At 46.5% G+C, this 17,004-nt stretch overlaps 1 protein-coding gene across 1 annotated transcript; it reads left to right on the top strand.

Annotated features, from left to right (window-relative positions):
* Positions 1-2,023: 2,023 nt before the first annotated feature.
* Positions 2,024-13,766, top strand: IL17D (interleukin 17D). Its single transcript, XM_035542724.2, has 3 exons — positions 2,024-2,150; positions 2,284-2,573; positions 11,813-13,766. The coding sequence occupies exons 1-3, from the start codon at positions 2,136-2,138 to the stop codon at positions 12,126-12,128; spliced, it is 621 nt and encodes a 206-aa protein (XP_035398617.1). The 5' UTR covers positions 2,024-2,135; the 3' UTR covers positions 12,129-13,766.
* Positions 13,767-17,004: the final 3,238 nt, after the last annotated feature.

The following is a 17,004-nucleotide window of genomic DNA, read 5'->3' as shown; positions in this document are numbered from 1 at the left end:
CCCTTATGACTTTGGTCTCTTCAAAGATCTGCTTGGTACAGCCCATAGGAGGGAAGAGGGGCCCAGGAAAGCTGGTTGACATTCAAGGATCTCCTCCTCCAGACTCAAGAGAGGTCCATCCCAATGAGCAGGAAGTCAGGCAAAAATGCCAGGAGGCCTTTGTGGATAAACAAGGAGCTCCACACAAAAATGAAGCATAGAGAGGGTAGAAGCAAGGACAGGTAACCTGGGAAGAAGACAGAGTCATTGTCTGAGAATCCAGGGATGAAGTTAGGAAAGCTAAAGCCCAAATTGAATTGAATCTGGCCAGGGATGTAAAAGACGACAAGAAGGACTTGTGTGAGTTCATAGGTGACAAAAGGAACACTAGAGAAAATGTGGGCCCATTGATGAGTAAGAAAATGGACCTGGTTATGCAGACCACAGAGAAGGCTGAGGTACTGGATGACACTTTCACCTCAGTCTTTACCAGCAAGACTGGCTTTCAGGCATCACAGGTCCCAGAAACCAGTGGAAATGGCTAGAGCAAGGAAGACATACCCCCTTGGTGGAAGAGGGTACTTGATAAGTCAGGCAATACTTCATCAAATTGCAAATACGTACATCAATTGGGCCCTGATGGGATGCACCTATGAGTGCTAAGGGAGCTGGCTGATGTTATGGCAAGGACTCTCTCAATAATTTTCAAATGATCATGACAACTGGGAGAAGCATCCAAGCACCGGAGGAAAGAAAATGACACTCCTGTCTTCAAGAAGGGCAAGAAAGAGGACCTAGGGAACCACAAGCCAGTCAGCTTCACAGCAGTCCCTGGGAAGGTGATGGAGCAGCTAATCCTGGAAAGCATTTCCAGGAATATGAAGGACAAGAAAACCACCAGGTGTAGGAAGCATGGACTCACCAAGGGGAAGTCATGCTTGACTTAAAATGTAATGGCTGTCCCGTTAGAGGAGGGGAGAGCAGTGGCTATTGTCAGTAATACTTTTGAAACAGTCTTCCATAATATCCTCACAGACAAGATGATGAAGCTGGATTAGCAGACAGTGAGGTGGACAGAAAACTGGCTGAATGCCCAGGCCTAGAGAATAGTGACTAGAGGCAAAAAGTCATGTTGGAGGACAGTCACTATCAATGTGCCTTAGGGGTTAATAATGGGTCCAGTCCTGTTCATTGTCTTCATTAATGATATGTATGAATCTGGGCAGAATGTGCCCTCATCAAGTTTACAGATGACACAAAGCTGGGAGGCGTAGCTGATACAGCAGAGGGCCATGCTGCCATCCAGAGGGACCTCAACAGCCTGGAGAAATGGGCTGTCAGCACCTCATAGAGTTCAACAAGGAAAAATGCAAAGTCCTTCACCTGGAGAGGAAAAAACCCAGTCACCAGGACTTACTGGGGGCCACCCAGCTGGAAAGCAGCTGTGCAGAAAAGGCCAAGGTGGTCCTGGTGGGCACCAAGCTGAACATGAGGCAGCAATGTGCTCTTGCTGCAAAGGAAGCTTGCAGTATCCTGGGCTGCATTAGGCAAAGTATTGCCAGCAGGTCACAGGTGGTGATCCTTCCCCTCTAGGCAGCACTGGTGAGACCACATCTGGAGTGCTGGGTCCAGTTCTGGGCTCCCCAGTACCAGAGGGACCTGGGCATACTGGAGAGAGCCCAACGCGGGGCCACCAGGATGATGAAGGCACTGGAGCATCTCTGCTGTGAGGAGAGGCTGGGAGAGCTGGGGCTGCTCAGCCTGGAGAAGAGGAGGCTCAGGGCGATCTCATCCATGTTCCTAAATCCCTGAAGGGAGGGTGCAGAGAGGACGAAGCCAGGCTCTGCTCAGTGACCCCCAGAGAGGCTGTGGGGTCTCCTCCTTGGGGATCTCCAAAAGCCGCCTGGACGTGGTCCTGGGCAGCCTGCTCCGGGTGTCCCTGCTTGAGCAGGGGTGGCACCAGACACCCAATCCACCCCGGCTGCGGGTTCCCCCCCTTGTTCCCCCTCCCCGGTCTCTGGGCAGCTCCCGGCGCGGAGCTCCTGAGACGCTGCTGGCACGCGGGGAGATGCAGCGCGGAGCGGGGCACTTTTCCAACAGCTCCTCCGGCGGGAGAGCCAGCGGCAGGCTCCCCTCGGCTTCCTCGGGCCGCCGCCATGCAGCGAGGCAGGGTAAGGGCGGCGGGGAGCCATGGGGAGGGAGCCGAGGGCCGGGGCAGGGGCATGGGGGGAGCCGGGCAGGGCGGCGGGGCCGGGGTCCGGGGGTCGCCCGGCCGCGTCCCCGCTGACGGCGGCGTCGTTGCAGGTGCTGGCGGCGCTGCTGTGCGCCGCGCTGCTCCCGCTCCCCTCGGACGCCGCCAAAGCTCCCAAACGGCCGGCTCGGCCCCGGAGCTGCGGCGAGCGGCCCGAGGAGCTGCTGGAGCAGCTGTACGGGCGGCTGGCCGCCGGCATGCTCAGCGCCTTCCACCACACCCTGCAGCCCGAGCCGCCCGGCCGCCAGCACAACGCCAGCTGCCCGGCGGGGGCACGGCCGGCCGGCGACAAGAAGCTCCGGCTGCCCGTCAACCTGCGCAGCGCCTCGCCCTGGGCGTACAGGTGAGCGGCGGAGGGGCGAGAGGGGTCGGGGTGGCTCGGAGAGGGGCGACACGGGCGGGGACGGGGGCTCCGGGGGCTGTGCCGCTGCTTGGAGGGGCGGCGGGGACGGGCGGGAGGCGGTGGGTGAGGAGAGACTAGGGGAAAGGGGGGACGAGGAGGGATGGGGGCGAGGCGGGAGGGGGGCGAGGTGCGGCTGCACGCACTGGGAGCACTCCCTAAGGGGGTCCGGACAGCGTCGTGTGAGAGCCCCAGCCGGACTGCATGCAGAGGGGGGGCTGACTGGATGCAGAGGGGAACATGACTGGACATGGGAGGGAACCCAACTGTACACAGAGGGGAACATGACTGGACACGAGGGGGAAACCTGACTGGACATAGAAGGGAACCTGGCTGGACATGGAGGGAAACCTGACTGGACTTAGAGGTGAACCTCACTGGACATAGGGAGGAACATGACTGGATGCAGGGGAGAACCTGACAAAAGGGAACCTGACTGGTCACAGAGGGGAACCTGACTGGATGCAGAGGGGAACATGACTAGACACAAAGGGAAACCTGACTGGACACAGCAGGGAACCTGACTGGACACAGGGAGGAACATGACTGGACACAGAGGTGAACGTGACTGAACACAGGGGGGAACCTGACTGGTCTCAGCAGGGAACCTGACTGGACGCCAAGGTGAACCTGGCCGGACACACAGGACCATCGGCAGCAGGCCGTAGCCAAGCACGCCGCCCATCACCTCATGGCAGCCCCATGGGGCTCAGGTGCTCTCCCCGAGCCGTGACCCCAGCCACCGCTGGTTTCTAAATGCACCTGAGAGCAGCGCGTGCTCTGGGTGCAGACCAACGGAGCTGTATCTCCACGTATCCCAACACTGATATTCCCAGCGGCTTTCTGTCCAGTTTGCTGTAAGAGCGTAGGAGAGGCATGAGTGCTGCAGTTCTCTACATCTGTTTTCAACCAGCGCTTCACAAACACACATCCCCCGAGGTGGCTGACAGGCTGTTTTTAGGGGGGTGTAAGAAAAAATAAGCAAACTAAATCTGCTGTTAGGCTGCTTAATACCCCAAAACAAGGGTCTGCGCTTCTGTGGGATACTCTGAAAAAGCTTGGAAACTTTGGTCCCATTCTCACTGATAAGTCTTCTGGTAGTTTTGGCTGAAAAAGAGTGACAGATTTGGGGGCACAATTTCCAGCTTTCTGTGAAGATGCTGCAGGCAATGGGAAGCTAAAACACGCACAAACTTTAAAGGAACTTTCTTGCTACTTTCTGTGTGTTATCTTTCATAAATACTCTGACACAGTTACTGTATATCCAGCAAACTTAAATACATCTCCTTGTTAGCAATCTCCCATAAACATTTATTTTGTGGCATGGTTTTTGCCCACTTTTAGTTTAAGAAGTAATCCTACTGAGAGAAAAATGGTTTATTTGATCAATAAGCCTTTCATAAACAACATATTTTTAGAAACAGTATTTTTAGTAATACATTTTTTCAAAGCAGTCTGAGAATTTTTTAACCAATCTAAACATGCAAAAAACAAGTATGATGAACACCTACCGGTAGGCTCAAGTATTTTTACATTGGTTTTCACTCGTGCTATCAGAAAATTGTTCTCCTTGTCTGGAAGTGGTGATTTCCATACTCACATCTCTTTGGGCAGGTATTTATTTTCAGTTGGAGCTCTGTATAGGCTTAGTTCATAAGAGAGAACACTGTCTAGTTAGCAGATCTCACCGCTTTGTCTCTTGATCCCATTTTTACTTCATCATTACCAGTATGAGACAGCGACAGACATTGCAAGATGTGTGAAGTATAAAATTGCTCATTACGAACAGTAATGTGCTTTTATTATTACAACCTGCTGTTTCATAGATTGTGAAGCCAGATAGAAAAAACATTAGGAAGATCAGGTCTGCTGTGCAGCATTCAGGTAACAGGCATTCACCCCGTTACCCTCTAAGCAGTCTCCCAAATCCCATTGGAGCTGTTGTGTCTCCTCAAAAAGGACGTGCCACTCTACATTAAAGCAGATCGTGGCACGTTATGTCTTGTCAGTGGTTAACCAACTCCACTTAAATGATCCCAACAATTTCTTTTCCATGGCAAGGGTGTTATTCTGAAAATCCGCGTACAGCTCTCTTCTGTGTTACAGAACTATTTTTATGATCCTGCTTACATTTAATTCTTTCAAGTTTTCCTCATAAATTGCTCCCCTTCCCTTATCTTACCAAGGGTCATGGCTGTTGTGTGCTGCTGTGTTTTTGAATCACTGGGGTCATTCATGCAGTGAAGGCCCAGAAGCAAGCTCACCAAGTTCCACCTGTGAAGAGCAGGCAGTCCCCTCTTTTACGGCAGGATGGGGTACCCCCAAAGCACGACTGGCACTGTTTGAATCTTGCACTGAGATTCCTGCCCAGCTCCAGCGTCTTGCAGACTTCAGAAGCTCTCCAGCCTCTTTTCTGCCACTAAAGAGTTACAGGGCAGTTGATTTCTCCTTAATGCAGACAGGGTCCTTTTTCTTTTTGACCTGCATTTTCATGTCTGAGATATATTGTGCTATTTCTCTGTCTTCACTGGTGTTGCAGCAGTTCCCGTTGTGACCATCTGCAGACTTCATTAACATACTGTTTATACTCCCCATTCCAGATCATTAATAATAAAGATATTAAGTCTGGCTCTACTTACCTTCCCCTGCAGATCTCCCTAGGCACCTGTTCCCAGCTGTTTAACACTGCTTCTTGTAATTCTTCTGCTCGCATGACAGTTCAAGTCAACTGAAATTTTTTCAAACCAGCATTTGTGAGAAAGAATCAAATATATTACTTAGGGATCCATGCATAACATCCACCCTACTGCGCTGCCTGTATCCAAGCTTGTCATTCTGTTCAGTGTGGAAGAATTAGGCTTGACTGGGTAAAAGTACAGGTGATCCTTGTGTAGTTTCTTTCCTTGTCTTTGTTCTGTTCTCATTACTTATTTTGTATTTAATATCTTTAATTTTGTTATACAAATTACAAGACTTACTTCACTTCTGGCTTGCTACAACCCAGAGATAAAGGAGTTGCACATGGATTGCACCAAGGATCCATCTGATCCAACATCCTGCTGCTGGCAGGTAACTAACAGTTGGTATTTCAGGCAAAAGTTAGGGGAAAATATTAATTCATCTGCCTGATACTGAAATACCATCCTGACGGTCACAGGAGATCAATGTATAGCTTGGAGCATGAAGTTTAGCCACCTGTATTGCTCTTTACCCTGCAGAGCTATAAAGAGACATCAGAGTTCCCTGAACTGAAGTCAATTGAGCTGAGTGAAATCTGGAGGATGCTGGATGTGCTCAGCACTGCAGGAAGCTGGTCCAGGAATTACCCATTTTTAAAAAAAAGTAGAGTCAGCAGCAGAAGCTCTGCCTTGAAAGCAGCATGCTGTGAAATCATCAAGCTGATGGTGTGCCAGGTTGTGACATCTCTCCAGGCACTACTTGTCCTTCTTGGTAGCATTGCGTGGATACTCAGTGAAACCCAGAAAGCCTGCTTCTGCAAAGAAGTGCCGTGGTCCTTGGCCATTCCTGTGTTTCACGGGAGCTTCAAAGGAGTTCATGCACGGGCTTGTCTCACCATCCTGCTGACAGTACAGGATGGGTGTCGCTTGTTAAAATCTACAGAAGCCACAAGCATGGTGGATCCTTACCAAGGCAAGCTCAGCTCCAGAGATGCACACGCAAGTAACTTTACTCACGGACACGAGCCATTAAAAAGGGGTTAATTTTAAGCACATGCCTACATGTTTGTAGGCTCCGATCGTAAAGCTAGGTGTACAAGTTGAACCGTCTGGTCCCACTGAAGTCAATGGCAAGTTTGCAGACAGTGCTGATCTGTGATTTCTTTGACTGCTGTTCCATTAATCGGCCTCAGGTGCTGTTCCATTAATCAGCTGTTTATTTTCATCGTCTTCAGTTTTATTATCTGTTCTCTTAGGGCTCTAATACCTTTCATGGCTAGAAATTACAGGAAGAGTTATAGGAATACATTCAGAGGCTTCTGCAAACACACTTCTGCATGAATTTGGCAAAACCCTTTATGTATATTCAAGAATTCATTCCTGATTCTGAATTTCCAAGTCTCATGGCTTCTGTGTCTGTCTCTAGGAGCCTACTCATATGTTTACTAAATGTTCACTTCCTGGGTTGAAAGATGAGGTTAGAGCTTTAGTTTCTCAAAAGCTGAGCCTGCCTTCTTTTGTTTTGCATCCAGCATTTTGTCTCTGCTAGAAAACTAATAAAGAACTTCTGTAGAGAGGTGATGATTTCCATGGGGAAAGGCAGTACTGATGGCAGTAAGATGAAATAATCAGCAAAGCTTCTCAGCATCCTTTAAGGATTCCTTCTTAAACTCCCTTCCATACTGAGATCCTAGGCAGCAACACTGAGTAAAACAGATTTAATTGTTATTGTCAGTGTTAACCTGATCATGAAACCCTAGCTAGTCCCTTTCTTGAACGTTGCCTAGCTTGTTTTTTCTGCTTTTCAAAAAACAATTTCAGTTTATACACATCCTTGGCTTAGTGCTTATTTACGTAAAATCTCAACAAAAGCAATACAGGCAAGTTTGTCTTTACCACTAAAGGCAAGCTTGTCTGCTGTGCTTTTGAAAAAATGTCATACAAGAGGTGGCGTTTCCTTTAAATAAGACTCCAATGATTTTCAAGAACCTTACCCAGGACATTTTCCAAGATTTAACGCTATCGTGTGACTCAGCATGCAAGACCCAGAGATGCAGGTGAGGGCAAGAACAGAAGGGGATGCAGAACTGCTGTCCTCGTGGTTTGAGCGCATGCTCGTACAACAGCTGGATGTTTTCAGAGGTCTAACATGCACATCATCGTCCCTTTACTTCGCGCTCTGAAATATTTACAGGATTAGGAGCTAACAACTATTTTTTTCTCTTAGCAAGACATGTATTTCTCTGTAGCAGGCGTTCTTTTGTTGAGTTTACATTGTGCTTAGTTTGTTTGATATGCAGGTAGCTAAGTACAGTGCTCATGTAACTGCATAGCCTCACAACAGCTGTGATTTTCTGAAGAGGTAGCTGTACCTGCCGCATCCAGCACAGCATCAGACCCTCTGGATTTGGACTATGAAGTGCTAATATTGTTAAAAATGCTACATATAAAAGTAGCAGTACAGGACAAGACAGATGAAGTCTTTGCAAGAGCTTTGCTTGTGACAGAAGTGTCTCTCTTGATTTCCAGGCTTAGTGCATAAACGGCAGGAAGTTTGTTTTTCACTGGGAGCTCTCAAAACACTTACAGGGTCATAAGGAAAAGCAACCTAGAACAAGTCACACTTCATTAGCAGTTCCAGTTCAGTACAAACCCGCTTCTTGTTCCAGCAGATGGAAACACAGCAGCCCCGCACAGCTCGCTGCCCTGTCACTTGCAGCTGAGGAGCACAGGTTAGGCAGTCAGCTTGCTGCATTAACAGCAACATCAACAGCTCCTCTCAGCTGACTGCTGTGTCCACCTGTTAGGTGCATATTTCACTACGCGCAGGAAGGAGTCAGGGAGAACTTGGGGCATGCTTTTTATCCAGTTCTTTAACCCAAGTTTAACCAAACATGTTTGTCCTGTTGCAGAAGACTTAAAAATGTGACTGGTAGAGCTTGGAGTAATGGAGTTGCATCAAGCTTCAGCAGGAGAGCCTGTCGTTGTATGCACAAAGTGATTACATGCAATGCATGAAGGCAGGAGGCAGGTCACACCAGTGCCCTCACATGGCTAGGTTACTGAGGTTTGCTGGCAGTTCAGACCCCATTGGTCTGGGCTGCCTAAAAACAGTAAAATGAGGCTTCAGTTACATTCGTTGCCTTTCTTAACAGGTTTGAGCTGAAGATGCAGAACCTTGGGTATGGTTCCAAAGTGCAGTGTACATTTAGTGCAGCATTCAGTTTCAGGAGGCATTGCTCCCCAACTTCTGGTTTGTTATTACTGAAGTTCTGGTCTGGATGCAAAACCACCTCTATGTTTTGGATTCATTTTGGGGTTTGGAGCCTCTGTGATTCCTTTCAGTCCTCATCTCATGGAGTAGCGGTTTCTATACCACACTTGAGAATATAAGAGATTTTCCAAATGAAGTAGGAAATCACACCACACCATCCTTCCAGAAAACCTCACTGATGCCAGACTTTTGCCACATGGGAATTCAGAATGGGGAAGTTTGTTGTAGACCCTGATTCCACTGACACGGTCCTCTTGTTATTAGTGGAAGTGCTGTTTGCATCAAGCTTTTTTGTGCTTTCCAGTAACATCATAAACCAGGTGCTAGAGATAACACAGTATAGGAAATACCACTGGCTTGACACACGGTGAGTTTAACAGCCTGCCACTGAAATTATTCACGTTTGGGTTTGAAATGGGAATGTATCGCAGGAGAAATGACCGTATTCCACTTTCTGCTGGCTAGCAGACATTTTATTTCACATTGGTGTGAGATCCTGTAACATGAAGGTATTTCCTGGGGAAAGTAAGCAAGTGCAAATGGGACAGAGAAGCTTTGCAAAACGCATCTGCAGCACCACAGATGTCTGGCTGTGGGAGAACTGGTCACATTTCTCTGCGAGGAAATCAAGTTCCTTAAACAGGCAAAGAATCCAGAATATACGGTAAAATATATACCACAAAAATAACAGTAAAAAAGTATTTTCTTTGATGAAGGGATAATCCGGTTTGTGTTTGTCTAAAGTTGTGGTTCCAGATTTGTTTTAATGTGATACACTGGCGTTACTTCTGAAAAGAGCAGTCCCCCTCCGCCCCCATCTACAGCTGCGTGTCCGCACTGCCTCGTTTGTGTAGGACTCTGCTCACATGCGGCAAGACAGCTGAAGACCCGAATCCAGCTTTCAGCCAGGCTGCTTTCCAGTTGGAGATATTCCCCCATCAGTCCTGTGACCAGAAGGACATGCGCACCAGCACAGGGCAGAGATGCGAGGGAGAGCCCGGCTGCTTTTTTGGCAGCTGCAGATTTTGTTGAATTAAGTGCCCGTGTCGTTACAGCTGGAGGCAGGCTTACGCTGCCCCTCCTGCAGCAGAAGTCCCTTCTCATCTCAGAGGCCACTCGAAAAGATAAAAGGCTGACATGTTTGGGATGGGCAGTGATGCAAACTCCAACACTCAGACTGTGGCATTTCGGGAAACATAATTTGGGAATCACTTTAAATCCACTGAGTTTTTCAAATGGTTATTTTAAAACTGCTGCGGGAAGGGGGGCATTGTATATTCAGTTTGTATCACCCCATAAATAATGATATTGATTGGTAGTTACTTCATTTGTTCACTTTTCTCATGTAGCTGTCCCACTTCATCTCCTGCTTGGTGGTCCTACCCTGATCCCGTATAGAGGGTGGTTTAAAACCCGGTGCAAGAAGCTTTACTGGCTTTGCAGCACTTCACATCACAATAAGCATTACAGCTGTGTACATTCCCTAATATCAAACCTTTGGCTGTTACTCATTTTTTTAGCCTCCCCTGCTGTAATTTCCAGGCCAAGCACAGGAAATGATTGATTATGTTTGCAAGAAAAACTCCACTCTGCTTCACTGCTGGAAAACTTACCAAATAAAGAGGCAGTCAAACGCTGCAGCAGAGCCTCTGGGCAGACCGGGGAATCTCCTGTGGAGGTTTTTAAGAACAGGCTGGACAAACATCAGCAAACACATCCAAACGTGCCTCGGTGGAGACGTTTGGCCCAGATGACCTCCCAGAGCGTCCTCCCACTCCCGCAGCCTGCAGGAGAGGCCTGACAGCTTGCTGCGCGTGGGTGAACAGCGTGCTGCGTGAAGGAGGAGCAGGGGCACGGGGAAGAAAAGGGTTTTCTGTTAGGTGAGAGATGAGTGGGTGCTGCTGGTAAGAAACGCGGAGTCAACATCCTCCCCAGGGCTCTGGGGAAGGAGCACAGAGGCGGCCCGCGCTGACATGCAGCGCATGGTTCAACCAGCTCTGAATCAGGGCCAGTGCTGAAGTGCCAGGGAAGAAGGGGATCTGGGGAGAGGTTGCAGGCACAAAGGACTGCAGGCGTATGTTACACGTATAAAAAACATCCTCTTTTTCTGGCAATGCAAACATTTTTGCTGGACTAAAGGTACCCAGTTGTAATTAACAAGTTACAGCCATGCCCCGCGATTATTTCCAGTATAAGCAAGAAAAGTAACTTTGTAACTACACACTTCATTTTCTATGCCGTGTACTCCTTTTTAATTTCAAAAAAAACAAGCTGACTTTATCAGCTTTTACTGTCTGCTGAGAACACCAGTTTTAAGACAGTCAGGATCACTATTACTTGAAACCCTAATATCATGCCTTTATTTCTGCCTCCAACTGCGACCAATGAGGAATGTTGTATCTTGGACTCTGTTGGTGCAAGCCGTACTTAGGCTCCAAGCTTTCCAGCGACTGCTAATGGGAACTTTCCAGAAACGGTGCTTTAGTAAGCAAAGCGAACGGGTAAAACAACAAAATGTAGGACAACAAAAAATAGAGGATGCACACTCTGGAACCTTTGGGGCAATGCCTTACTTCAAAATGTGGCAGGAGAGGGCAGCAAAAACATTAATATTGCAGTTTATCTCAGCGTAGGCGTGCATGTGTTATTCTGTTAGAGAGAGAAGAAGAGACAAGAGAGGTGAATTAGAGAAAGAAATGCTGAGTTCTGCTTTGAAGGAAAAGGAACATTTACAACCCTGAACACTCCAAGCATACTTTAACTCTATTTAAATTATAAAATTTTAAATCATCACGTCATAGCTTCTATGGTAACAATGCTAACAAGTAGTTGTAGTAATTTTTAAGAATTCAAGGCGGATCAGAAGTTTGGAAATGTCCAAGGTTCTTTTTTAATGTTCCAGTTACCCACTCAGTCAAATGCAAGACTTGCTCCTTTTAAACCCCCGAATCCCACATTTCAGAAAGCCAGGCACTTCATACTTCAGCGTGCCTTGTAGGACCCGAGCAGCTCTGTAAGTTAGCTGTTCATGCTTTTTCTTTCCGTTTTACAAATAAGAAGCCGGACAGCAACAACTACAGCTGTTTTTCCTGGCCAAAAAAAGAAAAGAAAAAAAAGCCAACAACAAAAACGCTATATAAATGTTTACAGTCAAATAACGTTATAATAATGCTTTCCAGATGAATACATAGAGAGATACTAATGAATCTTTATTATTTGCTTTCCTGTAGAATTTCATACGACCCCACGAGATACCCTAAGTACATTCCTGAAGCGTACTGTCTGTGCAAGGGCTGCCTCATGGGGATCTTTGGCGAGGAGAATTTTCACTTCCGCAGCACCCCCGTGTACATGCCCACTGTCATCCTCCGCCGCACCTCGTCGTGTGCCGGGGGCCGCTACGTGTACACGGAAGACTACGTCACTATCCCAGTGGGCTGCACTTGTGTCCCTGAGCAAGAGAAAGAGGCCGAAAGCGTAAATTCCAGCATAGATAAGCAAGAAATGAAGTTGCTCGTAAACCAGAACAAGCCATCATCAGAATGAAGAGTGTATGAAGAATCACCTGTACAGGATTCACATCATTTCACCACCTCAGGAAACTGCATGACAGCAGAGAACACACCGGCTTACCCTGATTCTCTACTCACAGTTATTTCAGTTATAAGATGGAAATTTTTGTCAGGTCACTCAGATCTTTAGCGACAGCAATTCATACCAAGAACTTCTTTAGCTCATGTGAGTATTTGTTGCAAATTCCAGTGTAGCTTCTTTTTTTTTTCTTTTCCTTAGAGCAGAACATTTTATTCTTGCTTATTCACAGTAAATTTTAGGTGATGCAAATGTACGACATGCTGCCTATTACTATAGCAGACTACTGGTTGTAGATATTTTGAAGGAGTCTCTTATATTCTACTTTTAAATACTTTTATATAAAGATCATACAGCCACCACACACGTGTCAAGTCAGCAGTTAAAAGGATGTTTTTTCAGGCAGGGAGAGCCTTCCTCGATACTGCATATCTCAACTCAAAGCAGCGTTCTTGGCTGTTACACCTTTGGCTGTTTATACACTACAGAACGAGAACCTTCACCGTGCTGGAGTCATTCATGAAACAACGTCCTACGAGTGCTGTTTTTAAACTTGCCAAATTGCTAAGGGTACAAAACTGTTGAGAAAAAGCATGCTAGAATATTATAAAAGTGCAGCGGACTTTTCTGGTGTGGACTATGTCTAATTGCAGAGAAAATATCCATTAGAAAAAACAAAGCTTGGTTCCCAAGAGTTCTGTATTAGATTTCATTCACCATTAACTGCTTGCTGTTTCTTGTGTTCTGTGAAGTTGAAAGGCCAAAACGTTTTTCATGTTAGGAGAGGAAATTCTGCATTAAAAAATCAAGTACAAAGTGTAGGCTTCATTCACGTACCTGCAGATGAGTAAACAATCTACATGCTTAACATTTAGATGGTACAGAGGTCACTAAAGTGAGTCCAGACAACTCAAACTTGTTAAATCCAAATGATTTATACCATTAGTGCTGCTCGTTTTCCCCTGAGTTACCAGTAGCAGACAATCACCTGCAAAAACAGTCTTCCGTCTTTGCAGCCTACAGGAGCTTGGGGGCAAGACCTAACTGCAAACCCTCGGTACACAAAAACCCATGTTTCCAGAGCGAGGGTCCGAAGGCTGACTTAGTTGAGGGAATGATAATCAGGAATAGCATACCCCGCATGACCACAACTGCTTAGAGAGCTGCAATCACCAAAGCTGATAAATCTCAGAATGAACAGCAGAGTGTCTTTTAACAGTCGAATGATCGTGACTGCAATGTCATTGCAAAACAGAATAAATACCGTATGTGACATGGTATTTGCTACATCGAGAATTTCCAAATTGGGCTTAGTTCACATGGAGGAAGCCCCTACTGTACACAATGGCACATTCACTACTTCGGGCTGTCATTGGATGAAGAATGGAAAGACTACAAGCCGAACAGAATTAACAAGCTAATAGAGAATTAAAATCATATGACAACTTCTTGTCTTGGTGGGTAATTACTGACTGTGCCCCTTATGACTCAGTACAGCATAATAGTATTTTCATAGTGCAATCTGTCTAGCTTCTTACAAAGCTTAAAACAACTTTAAGAGCTTCAGAAACCAATAAAAGGAAGATTCCCATCACAATGTCAGATTGACGTTTATAACTGTTTTTTCTTTGGGGATGTTTTTTTCACAATTCTACTTGTCTTTAGCTCTGTGTCTCCTCAAACCAGGATGCTTCTAGCTCAAAGGGATGCTCAAAGAAAGGTTCAAAGGAGGTCACAAAGTGTTTACGCTACTCAGAGAACAGCTAATTGCCTAGCGGCTGCCGGCAATTAAAGGTAGTTACCTGTTCCCCAGGGAACGTAAATACTTGCAGCTATTACAGCCACTTTTCGGTCCTCCTAATGTGGAAGGACTTCTCACCCTCTGAGAAAAGGGAAATGCTAATCAAAGACAGAGGGCCTCAAAAGGGAAGCACAGCCAGAGAAACACTGCGTTAGATGATGTTTCAGCAGTCCCAGTTCCTTAAGGTTTCACTATTACATAGTGTTTTCTCTCCACACTCACTCTTCAGACAGGGTGAAATCGGACCTTCAGACTCCCCAACACATAAATTCACTGTAAGATGCAGTAAAACCCCACAGCAACAACAAAAAGACCCCAAACCATACAGCCCTCAACACTTAGTAAATACTCAACTGCTAAGTTAAGGAGTGTACATGCATTTATTTGTGCGGCATTGAGAAGGAAAAAAAAAAAATCTCACTTTTTGTTGTAACACTCTGTCCTTCAGGCAGAAATTACGGAATCAGTTTGAGGTTTTCCAAGTAACCAGAGCATGTTCTGGGAATTCCTGGGAATGCTGGGCTAAGAGCAGGTAAATGGAACACAACTGGTTCTGCCAATCCAGAAAAACAGATGCTTTAGCTTACATAAAGCTCCAGGAATTGGATGACTGAAAGGAAAGTATTAGGGAACTGCAAAACCTCAACGGATCAATAGATTATGTATGTTGGCGACCTCCTTCTCTTCATATGCAACAAGTGCAGAAAGCTTCCTATGGTCGCAGGCACCTTCATGCTATTCCACTTAGAAACCGGTTTCCTTTTTTAATCTCCATTCACTTCTGTGACAAACACTTTGGCTGAGCCAATTTGCTTCCTGGTCCAGCTCTCCCATTAGATGTCTCTTAAAAGCTGTGTTTATGTTTCAGCGTGAGCAACTGTTTGATAATAATTTGTTAGTGAACAAGTGTTTCTTAATACTTCACATCAAAAGCTATTAGCCATGCAAACATTTGTTAACCTTCATAACACCCTTCCATTATAGCCCCCCTCCCCTCCACGTTACTCATGTGGAAAAGTTCAAGTATTAAATGCTGTTTGCGTTTGTTTGGATTTTTTTCCTTTTTTTTTTTTTTTTTAAGATATCATCACATCATGGATTTATATCAGGTTGACTTCAACGGCGGTGTGACATTTTCCAGCTTCTAGCCCTCCGGTTACAGCTGCTGTAGCCTTGCCTTTAATTTGCATGGGGGGAGGGAAGTTCATTGGAGTTGCTTCAAGGCTCACAAACTGTTGACACAAGGCAGACATGAAATGCCTCATTGAGCCAGCTCCAGGCCCAATAAATGCAAACAATTCAAAGCTGAAACTATCTGGCAGCTGCGGCTGATTTGAGAATTTTTTTGTTGTGCCAGGAAAATCTTTTCCTTCAATGAGGTTGTCCCTGGAATACATTAGGAGCCACAAAACACGGAACAATATCCTCAGTAAAGAACTTTTCTTCTCTGTAGTATCACTTAAGATACGTTGGAAAATTCGTATCACGCAGGAAGGCTGAGGAAATCCTGAGATGCCAGCTTTGGTTTAAAGGCCTGTCATTGCATGGAGGTGTTCGTGTGAGCAGGCAGTGGCCTGCAGCTGCAAGTAAACACGAAATCACCAGCAGCAAGGGGAAAAGGGAAAAAGGCTATTACACACACCCAGAAAGCATAAACGCCTGTTAATTTCTCCGGGATTAAGCAGCAGATTTACCATAACTACCTGGAGAGCTACGCATTTTTGCTGGGTGGCATCAGCTACCACTTAGTTTTGCAGCCCTTCTTTCTAAGGAGGCTGCAAAATAGGTGAAGTGGAGAAGCAGCTACAAGCGGTACTTCCCCTTGCCCTGTGCAGTGGCATGGGCAGAGGGGGGAAGGCAGCCATGCTGTATGGAGCCTGGCCAGCTGTGCGACACCCAGGTAAGTGCATCAGCAATTTTAATGGGAAATGCAAATCAGAGCTTAATGAAAGTACCGTGGATTTCATCCAATGGCATTTCTCAAAATGCTCCACCTGTCATCTCGGGGGAGATGCGGGCAGCTGTGGAATCTACTCCTCCACCCGCAGCCGTCAGCCCATGCGCACGATGCCGGGTTTCCTCCGCCGAGTGTCACCTTTGTATGGACACACACGCCTGCACAGCGCTGAGATGTCCTGCCGCCGCACGGCTGCAGCGTGTCATAATAAAGCGTGCTTCCGCAGTCATAAATGCCTCTGGAAGAGTGGCATCATAATGAAAACTTCACCACAGGCTGCTCCAAGAGAAAGGCAGTCCCTAAAAGATCCAGAGTAAAGCCAGCCACTCGTTACTTGACACTGAAGATTTTGTTTTATAATCATGTTACAGAAAAGGGAGATATTTTGCTGTTACGTAATAGGTCTTAGAGCTGGCACAAAGTACAAATTCACTACGGATTTTTGTGAATTGCAGCCTCAGGAACACAGCTACTTCCCCAGAAAGGACAAAACCAGTTTAAGTCCTCTCGCTGACGAAGGCTGTGTGAATGCCACCAGTCAAGCTCTGCTTGGGCAGCTGCCCGAGCTCACCAGCCTTCTAAGGGGGAAGCTGTTGGACAACGGGCTGCTCTGTTGAGTGCATCTACAAAACTGTACATGTTCCCTCATTTTCATAATCACGTGTCTTCACAGTGCCTCTTTTCAAAGCGGCCTGACCAACGTGTGAAAGCAGCAGTTACGTTCTTGGTGAACTGATTTTCTTGGTACAACTCGACGTTGTATGTCTTTAAGAAAAGTAATGGGTCTCTGATGAAGCTGGCAAAACTATCTTTCAATTCTGTTGTAGAGAGCCCAACAACGCAGATTTAGCAAAAGGAAGCAGACAACTGCAGGACATTAGCAGCAAAGCAGCAACATATGTGAAGCTTGTATTCAAACAGCACATTCTAATTTAGGTGGGCAGAGTATCGTCAGTTCTGGCAGCCGTACCGTACCTGTCCCATCTGAAGCCTCTATGCAGTTAAAAATAAGTTTCAGAAGGTGCTTCACATTGCGTTGTTTCCATCTGCCTGGTGTGTAAGACATTTGTGGT

This window comes from Cygnus atratus, chromosome 1 (assembly GCF_013377495.2).
Source record: "Cygnus atratus isolate AKBS03 ecotype Queensland, Australia chromosome 1, CAtr_DNAZoo_HiC_assembly, whole genome shotgun sequence".
NCBI lineage: Eukaryota > Metazoa > Chordata > Aves > Anseriformes > Anatidae > Cygnus > Cygnus atratus.
The sequence above is the reverse complement of the archived record's forward strand: the minus strand, read 5'-3'. Positions and strand labels throughout refer to the sequence as shown.